Source organism: Eschscholzia californica, unplaced genomic scaffold, assembly GCF_041429995.1.
Source record: "Eschscholzia californica isolate CP2 unplaced genomic scaffold, dmEscCali1.0.p SCAF_1, whole genome shotgun sequence".
NCBI classification, from domain to species: Eukaryota; Viridiplantae; Streptophyta; class Magnoliopsida; order Ranunculales; family Papaveraceae; genus Eschscholzia; species Eschscholzia californica.
This window is the reverse complement of record NW_028238198.1, coordinates 73,023,544-73,033,626: the sequence shown is the minus strand read 5'-3', so window position 1 is coordinate 73,033,626 and position 10,083 is coordinate 73,023,544. Positions and strand designations below refer to the sequence as shown.

The 10,083-nt window shown below is 37.1% G+C and overlaps 1 protein-coding gene across 1 annotated transcript; it reads left to right on the top strand.

Moving 5' to 3' along the window:
• Window positions 1–532: 532 nt before the first annotated feature.
• On the top strand, window positions 533–1,885 carry LOC147568966 (uncharacterized). Its single transcript, XM_086655410.1, has 2 exons — window positions 533–851; window positions 1,214–1,885. Exons 1-2 carry the CDS (start codon window positions 729–731, stop codon window positions 1,499–1,501), a joined length of 411 nt encoding a protein of 136 aa, XP_086511536.1. The 5' UTR covers window positions 533–728; the 3' UTR covers window positions 1,502–1,885.
• Window positions 1,886–10,083: the final 8,198 nt, after the last annotated feature.

Below are 10,083 nucleotides of genomic sequence, written 5' to 3'. Positions count from 1 at the left end.
ACAACACGTCAGAAAGCAACAAGAAACAGGAGAGTTTCCATTGGTCCCTGATATTTGGACCTAAAACGCATTTCGGTCCGAGTTTGGACTGAACGCGTATTGATAGGGCAAAATTGGGACCATTCCCTCATTTTTTCATACAAATTAGATACAAATCAAGGGAGAGATGAGAGGTTGAGAACCATGTAGGTCCTACAAAACCTACTAGGATCCACGTATTGAGGGCAGGATGCATCTTCTTGCACACGTGTCTTGATCTTATGAATTAGGTTATATTGACTATAGTCAAACCTAGAGAACCGTGCTAAAACGCACGCTTCCAACAAGAATGAAAATGACTCTTTTACCCTTCTTCCAAGAAGAAGGCCTAATCATCCTCAGGCCTAATATAGATGACAGGTGGAAACGTAACCCTAATCTAAACCTGATTAGCCTCAGCAACCCAATAGATCAAGTCGTTAATGATCCTACACCGTTAGATTGATCCACAGCCAAAAGTGGGTCCAACTAGTTTGATGTGATGGCGAAGTAGCAAAATGTACTACTATATATTCTGGAAGGAACGAAGAAGTGTTCGAGGAAAAGAAGAAAACCCTTTCACGACACCTAACCCTTCTTTGTATAAGAAGAGAGAGAGAGAGAGACCTGCGTTACTGCGTACCCATCTTCTTGTTACAGTTTAGAGAGAGAAAGTAGAGAGAGAAAGAGTAGAGAGAGAAAGAGTAGAGATGACAGGGGTTTCAGATGAAGGAAATGTGAGTCTTGAAGATTTGAGGAAGAAAGTGGTGGAGTTCGCGAAGGAAAGAAACTGGGAACAGTATCATAGTCCAAGAAATCTACTCTTAGCTCTGGTAAAACCCTAAACTTCTTTTTTTTGGACCTACCCAAAATTCAATCGATTGTTTTTATCAAGGATAAATCTCATATTAGTATATCTTTTTAACACTTACCCATTTACCCAAATTTCTTAAAAATTGTTTCTCCATCTAAATCTTCTGGATTACTGTGCTATTGCTTGAAAAGAAATTGGTAGGGTTTTGTTTTTTCATTTTTCTGTGTATGTATCAAGATAAAGAAGAAACAAGAGTCAGATCCTTACAAATCCACTTTCTATATCTTCTTTTCCCTTTTACCCAAAATGGGTAATTGCTGTTTCATTGATTTTTCTTGTTCTTATCGATCTCAATGTTTCTCTCACTAAAATCTGTATCAGGTAGGAGAAGTAGGAGAGTTATCAGAGATATTTCAATGGAAAGGGGAAGTACCAAAGGGACTACCAGATTGGAAAGAAGAAGAGAAAGAACATTTGGGTGAAGAACTTTCAGATGTTTTGTTATATCTTGTTCAACTTTCTCATTATTGTGGAATTGATCTTGGAAAAGCAGCACTTAGAAAAGTGAAACTTAATGCCATTAAACATCCAGTCAAGCGTTACAGAGGTTCATCAGAAGAGAAATCTATCACCAACAACAATTCTGATAAAACTGTTGAAAGTGTTTGAATCTATTTTAATTTTCAATCCACCCCATAATTTGTAGTTTTCTTTAGGTTTTGTCTTACCCATTTGTGTAAATTAAAATGGGTTTTTAGGGTTTTTGATGAATTGGGTTTGGTAGGGAGAGGTTGGATCATATAAGTTGTGGGTAGAGAGAGAAAGATGGGGGTTTTTGTTTCTTGTTTTGCATGAACACACATTATGGGATGGCGTATTTTGAAGGGTATTCATGAAGATGAAAACATGGGTTGTTTACTGTTTTGGGGGCAAAGGGTGTAGTCTTTTAAACATCTTTATGGCAGTGATTTTGGTGTTGATATCTTAGGTCAAGAAAACAACAAAATGTTCAATTTAGGTTTTGATAGTGTTCATGTCTTGTCCCCCTTGCAATGTTTTTCTTTTTGTTGAAAGGTCCCCCTTGCAATGTTGCTAGGAAAAATGATTGTATGGGTCAAGAAATTATACCTAATGACTAAAAAAGCAAGCATCTTTTTTTATTGATCAAAATGTGCCAAAATATTATAAGTAATGAGAGATAGAGTTCTAAATAATATGAATAATTATCAATCAGGTCATTTTCTAATATTTTCGTTCCCAAAATATCCTTGCTTACTAAAAACCTATTTTCTCTCTGAAAACTCCCAGAAAAAATTTAGGTTTTCTTCTTCTTCGTTCTTCTCCGTTCCTCTTCTTCTCAGCAAGACAGCAACAAACAAAACCCTAATCACCAACGTAATATCAAGCCCTCTGATCGTCATGCTCAACCAAAGGAGATAACTATCCATTCCGTTAAAGAAGAAAACCCTAACCCTAGTTCTCCTGATACTGGAATTGAAGATGAAGACGAAGACGATGATGATCATATGAGTTTCTGTGATGTGGGTTATGTGGTGGATTATCTGGATGGAGATGAAGATTGGTGTTTGGTTGAAGAAATGTAGAAAAACTAGTACAAAATTGACTTCAACTCTTTAAGTTTGATTAGTAAGTTGTTAATAAAGTTTAGAATTGTAGTAGGGTTTGTTAATATGATGATCAAACTTGTTCTTACACTTTGTTCATATATGATCTTGCTTGGTTGTCAAAATAATGAAATTTATGACAATCTTTTACTTGTTGATTTTACCCCTAATTGAATAGCTCTTGTTAGATCTTATCTTTACCCTAATTTGCAATTTAGTTACTTGTCTGTTAGCTTAATCTTACTATTAGTTACTTGTTCAAACACATTTGATTATGTTTTAGGTGCTTATGAACTCTTAGAAGTCATTATTGCTATTCCACCATCTTATTGTTCTGAGTATAACCGGTATCCATATTCGGTTCTAGTCCAGTACTTTTGGATCGTTTAATTACTTGTAGCTCCAGATCAACTCTGATTTACTTGAAAAACACAATAATCCTTAAGCCGATTTAGCACATAGAATCACCCAGCTCCAGTACTTCTTATTCTGGGTATTTTACGATTCTAACATGCTTTTTGTCGTTATCCAGTATACTTACCACAAAATTTGCTTGGCACAGAAAATGGTGGCTTTGGGAATTGGGGTGGAGGAGGCGGCCAGAGTAGGGGCTGGGATAATCATGGTAAAGACTTTTATATAAGTATCTCTTTGTGCATATAGGCCAATTTGACCATACATGTTTGCATTTGTAAATGCGTTTTGAATACCACACATGAATCGAAAATGAACAATCTTCACTTTGTTGACAGTGGAACTAAACCTCACACCACGGTGGTTGGTGGCTAAGTAAGGTCAAAATCTTACATGTGAGAGACCACGGTATAGCTGCGCACTTTGATAGGTAACGTGGATGTGTGTTTTCGCCAATGTCGAGTCGTTTTGGGTGGGTTCGTGGATCCTCTGCCAAGAACAAAACCCCGTACCTGTGGACTTGGACCTAGGTGTCTAAAGCAAAGAATAAATAGCCAAGAACTTTGTGACCTAATATTTAGTAGTTCAGGAAGTTCATCTATAATAGTGGAAGTTGATATGAATTAGGAAGTCGACCAATTCGTGCCTCGTATACCTCTGTTTTTGTGGGTATTATATAAGAACCGAACCTCATCTTCCATTTAGCTTTATTATCTTTTAATCTGAATTGGCAAGTCGACCCATTCGTGACATAGTGTGTTTTCACAGGTGGTGGATATGAAAGAGGTAGAGGAGGGTGGATAGGAGGAAGCTATGAACGTGGTGGTGTCCGAGGAAGGATTGGTGGGCGAGGAAGGTTCTAAGTTCCACTGTTTCGGGAGATATGGGGGTCGTTTTGTTCGTTTTTCACAGCTTCACTTTTGCCTTGGTTGGAAAGTGGAGATTTTTTACGAAACACCAGGAAGCGATATAGTTTTGTTTCGATAATCTCCGTATCGATATAGTTTTGTTTCAGCCAAAACTGTTGTGATTCATTTTGAGTCATACCCCCAATCTCAAACCACCTTATATATGATTTATCAGTGTGTATATTGACTTGGTTTTATCTGTGGAAGCAAAAAAAGAACTAGGGTTTGTAAATACAACTCATATGTCTATAGTTGACAGTGATTGGTGTTTTGGTGAATGCAGTTTTCTTTTCATATATCTATGTTTTGTTGGCATGGTCTGACCGGGTTTCATTAATGTTGCATTTCCAATCACTGCCACTTGAACCTAGCTGCTGGTATAAGTAGTAAGAATACTAGGTAATGCTTACAAAAATGAATGGTCATTGGGTCGAATTTTGTATCAAAAATGTAAAGGTTCCGAAGGATCAATTATGGAGTTTGGTGCACGAGAGGGCATAATAAATCACTAGTGGTTTGAGCTCGGGTCGCGTTGGCCCGCGAGCTACACCAACACGGCCTGAAATTTTACCTATCGGAACTGCACGAAAAATGCCTGGTGTGTCAAGTCCGTCATCCGTGGGCATGCCAACTTCTTTGATATGGAGGGATTTTTGGCACGCCATGACCACCAAGTTGGCACAACGCAACCAAGTGTGTTACCAAGGGTAGTGTTTTCTGCTAAACAAATTTCCATCCCTAGGAAATCACATTTTGAAGGAGGATTCATTTCTCCTCAATAGAGAATATCTAAACTAGAGGTGGACAAGTTTGCCATTTTCTTACCCTTAGTCTAGTTTTCTTTTGCATAACAGATCTTTGCAAACACGTTTGCATAACAGATCTTTGCAAACACGTTTGCATAACAGATTGTTGCAAACACGTATGCATAACATATCTTTGCAAACACGTTTGCATAACAGATCTTTTCAAAAACGTTTGCATAACAGATCTTTGCAAACACGTTTGCATAACATATCTTTGCAAACACGTTTGCATAACAGATTTTCGCAAACAGTTTGCATAACAGATTTTCGCAAACATGTTTGCAGAAAAACGTAAAGGAAAAAACGGCGTTTTTTTCTGGGTTTTTTTTTTGGAAAAAGGTATTGAAAGTGGATCTTGTTAGAAAGCTAATGAAAAATCATTTCTAAATATATAACTTTTATAGAAATCCGACATCTCAAACAAAAGTTATATCGATTTAAATTTTAAAGAAAAATAAAAGAGTTTTGTTACACAAAATGACAAAAAGGGGTATTTTAGTATTTGCACACTTTTTGACCTGAATAATAATTTTCAAATGTTTTGTGCTTTTCTACTCATTTTCAATATTATTTTGACCTTTCTAGAAATTACCTCATGTTGCTATACCTTTAATACTTATTTTAATTATGGCTACAAATAAGAAATTATCGGTGTGTAAAGATTTTATAAAAGAACTGGTCAATTAAAGTTGACCAATATCCTTTCTAATTGTGACGGGAATAAAATTACATTCATTATTTCTTCTCCATGCCGGCAAGGGCCGCTGCCGGAGATAAGATTTACCGAATGTATATCTTCTCCTTTTGTCGGATGACAATCTTTCATAATTTCATCAAGTTCACAAACATGAATCTTGTAACCCTAAAATATGTTTTAGACTTGCAAGAAACATAAACTAGCAGTCATCTTCTTTCAAACTCAACCCACACGGAGTTCTAAGTAGGGAGGGAAGATTCATAGCTCCACCAATTTCCTTGAAGGACAATCAATTTACTAATCGTAATTTGTTTAGGTATTGGCAGTCACCTTCTCATGGAGGATGGCTGATTATCTTATGTGAAGCAGATGAATAGGTAAACATAGCCTCATGGCTCATGAAAGTGGAAAAGAGGTGATTGTTTTCTCTCCAAACCAAGAACATCTCAAACAATTCTATTACCTTCTCATATCTCATTCATGAATGAATGTCAAGATCCTTATAGTTCTATTTTATGTTCTCCACCAACGAAGCCCGACTCAATGGTTTTCTTTCTCGTGAATCTGAAATGTCTATGAATTTGTCGAAGAAATATCTTATTTCCCCTTAAAAGTTTATATTTATACAATATGGCAGGAATCGGTATATGACAGGTCTACATGCAAGTCTTGCATTTGCTATTGTGATGATATTTGTAACTTCTTCTCTCTTTATACGTATCTGTAACCAGACTTTCAAATTCACATCTCTTTTGGGACCTTCAAATTTGTAAAAATTGTGCCCTTGAAGGATAATGACGCGGGGTTGTTTAGAATATTTCTATCTTACCCTTTTTCTGTGTTCTTTCTTGATAAATGTTTTAGTTACAAAAGTTGAAGGTTGTCATTTCTAAACGGTCATCTACGCCGCCACAGTGTAGGAATATGAGAAGTATTTTATATATCTCAAATATTTAACACATTTGGCCCGGTTAGGGGTCACTTTTTACACCGTCGTCTACTTAATGTGTAAGTAATTTTGTTTATGAAAAGATGCTATTGCTGAGGTAACACGAAAAAGACAAAAATGCTTACATTTTTTATACTAGTGTCATTTGTACTTTGCAATAGTACTAAATCATGGAGATGTTTGTACTTACTAAAATCTTCTTTTATAGTTGTGTTCTCAACTAGTTTATATAATGCACCAGCTCAATTCGTCTCCATTTGACTCACCTAACTTTATGGATTTTGAAGCCAAGTAATTTTGTTGTGTAAATAACATTTGGTGAAAGTAACAATGGTTAAAATAAGATGAAACATTGAGGAAATAATTGAGTCCCATTTGTTATAATTTATAGCTTGCACATGCATGATGCGTCCCTCTATCATCTTTTTCAAAGATGGTTAATGATCAAGAGGTGATTGTTGGTCTAGTTGAGAAGTGGAGGTGGTGGGTGGAGAAGTTAAGAGGTGGAAAGGTGAACTAAAAAAGCATAGTGGGGTGGAAGGTGAAATCGTTGATTAAATAATCTTTAATGTGTTCTATACATGGCTTGAAGGGAGACCCTCATGACAAACTTTTCATTCGTCCCACAAGTAAAATCACTTGTCTAGATAATTGAGTGACTACCCAAAGGTTGCTTACTGCCATCTCTGTTTGGGTTAATTGTGATTGAGAGGATATATGTTATAATGAAAAACCCACTCTAAATCCAACTCAGCCAAGTTTGAGTAATGGATTATCAGATATTATTTTTGAAATTACCCAATTTGGTGGAAAAAAGTCAAACAAGAAGACAAGAAGTTGACCAAAATAAAACAGTAGAATTAAAATGATCAAATGAAAGAAAGAAAAAGTAAAAAATGTTCATGTGCTTGCACTATGGGACATTTTCTCTATGCTTTGGCCCTAATTAATTGATTAATAGTGAATTAAGCAAGAAAAAGCAGTTGTTTGTTTATCTTGATCCAATCTTAAAAAAGAGATTTTGTGGATTTTAGTGGATTATATTATTCACAGAAAAGGAGAAAATACTCTACCTTCATCATAATTAGCTATGAGTGCACGCACTCTGATTATATATTAAAGATGATTAATGTAAGAAAATTGTTCTTGGTGATTAGATCAAATTTTATACTAAAATAAATATGAATTTCCAACTCTTTAACTATAATAATTTGAGTTAATTCCTATATGGCCCCCTACTTTGTGACCAGCTTCCTTTATGGCCCCATTTTTTTCGTAAATTCAAATATGGCCCCCTATTTTCAAGTATATGTCAATACTACCCTTCCTAATTCTAAATTTAAAACATTTCAAAAAACTTATTTCCACCTCAAATTATGAAGGGTAGTTATGACATTTACTTGAAAATAGGGGTCAAATTTGAATTTATGAAAAATAGGGGGCCAAGAAGGACACTGATCACAAAGTAGGGGCCAAAAAAGAAATAACTCTTTATCTAATTCTTGATTATAAACAGTTCAATATAAATTTGGTTGGTTCAGAACGAAACCAAATTGATCAATTTGTTGGGAGTAAGACTTAACTACTTAACGCTACACCAACTACACGATGGCCTCTCATCAATTCTTTTTTAGTTTATGAAATATTGGGAATAATCATTTATATGCTTAAAAGGTCGAACTCTCTAATTTTCTTTTTGTTCGTTTTTGGTGTGCCGATTCAACGAGTTGATTTAGTGAGTCTCTAACCGGATCACTGGTGAAACTGCATTACTTTGATTTTATTAGTAAATCAATCAAAAACACTTTCTTTCCAAATTAATGGAGAAAAACTAAGGAATTGAACAACACAATATCTTTCGTATTTCTAACCGAAACCATGTGAAACTTGGACAAACCGCTTGTGTCTCTCTCCTTACCTGTATTCGCAAGCATCGACAAGACGACAACCCGATTGCCTTTTCTCAACTTGTACCTGGCAACCCGATTGCCTACTCATTTTTACATGTACTCGACAGCCCGATTGCCTCCCTTCCTGTAAAAGGTTTACATACGACAACCCGATTGTCTTGTACTAGTGTATGAAAATTTCACATGTATCAATAAAGGATTTCCTGAGATATTAATTCACTTATGTGTGCTCACCAAAGTCTAAGTCTCTTACTTCGACTTGTCATTTTACGTACACAAGTTCAGCAGTGTTTACATCTACAAAATATAAGTCAACATGACTTATAAAAGGCAACCCGATTGCTTATACAAGGAACGCATTCACAACTTGTATGCACAATATAAACGTAAATGACATACTTCATTGAAAATATAGCAAGTGAGAATCAACTTCTCACCAAGTTCAAGTCACAAACACTTAAAACCAAGAATGTGGTGAGAAACTCACCCATTCATGAAGTCTATCAACTTGTACAGAATCAAAGGCAAACAAGCAAAGAAAGAAATAGAGTCCACGACTCGAAGAACTCCTCTAGTCAGAGCAAGAATCCACACCATAATCATTGCCCTTCAGATTTTCATAACGCGCAATCTCTCCTTCAACGTCACACTCTTTCTTCGCAAGGTATTCCTTCATCACCTCCCCTCGAGCTACCGCCACAGAATGGTAAGACCCCTCCTTAAGCACACCCACACACTTCTTATGCGAGATCTTCAACTTGGAGTACTTGGAGTACTTGGCCTCCAACTCCTCATAACACCCCTGCATTGCCTTCTCTAATTCCACACAGCGAGTGCTCTCTGCTTCGATCTGCTTGTTCAATGCGTCAATATGATACTGGGCATAGTTTGCACTCATCATTGCCTACAACGAAGGACAAATGTATCAGCACCATACAAGTCAAGAAAGCAACAACGCACGGGGAAACACTGAGTATAAATCTAGTAGCCGCTAAGCGCCGACTGCTCCAAAGCCTTCTGAACACCTATTTTCCGGAGATAGGCCTTGTCTTCCTCAGAAGACAAAGAGCTGGATACACGTCCTGTGGATGAGGGATCCTCGAACACTGATGTCGAAGAGGAAAACTCCACCTGCATCGCCTCAGAGTCCTCCTCTTGCACGTGAACTCTCGAAGAGGATGGTCCAGCACCGCCAATAAGAGAGAGAACGTGTGGGCGCTTGGGGAACGAGACGATCCTTTGTTTCTTAGTTGGAATCTTCTACTTAGTCGCCACCTCCTTGGCTGACGATATCTTGAAAGTATTTCTTTAAGCCATATTCCCACCTGTCGAAAGGAAATATAGAATGAACAGGTGGAGAAAACTAGTACACGCAAAGAAAGCCCATGGTAGAACACACACTTTGTGCTCGATTGGGAGTTACAGGTCCAACGTCTCCAAAAATCAACGTTTTCCAATGTCTGCTCAATGCAGGCTTCTGAAACTTTGTCAATTGATCTTTGCGAGAAAGTCTGTGGAATTTCCGTTTACTACCTCTACAACACACAAAGCGAAGGTCAGATACATGAAACAAAACATGTGAAAACAACACGTGTGAAAACAAGTGAGAACAAAACATGTGAAAACAACGCTCACGAGCTTCTCTCCACTTGAACGGGACATTCCCATACTCGCGTTGCGCAAACACACCATACCTCTTAACGAAAAAGAATTGACGTTGCCTATTCCTTTCAGAACGTGTCAAACCGACTATAATAGGCGGCATCCGTCGACGAACTTTGAGCTGGTACTGCCTCTTCCCATGATCATTTTCCTTCATAAAATAGTGGGCGACTATATCTTGTGCAGTTACAAGTTTCCCTAACTTCTCTCCAAGCTTCTCCAAAGCCATCAACAACCTCCACGCGTTCGGCGTGAGTTAAGTAGGAGTTATTCGAAACCT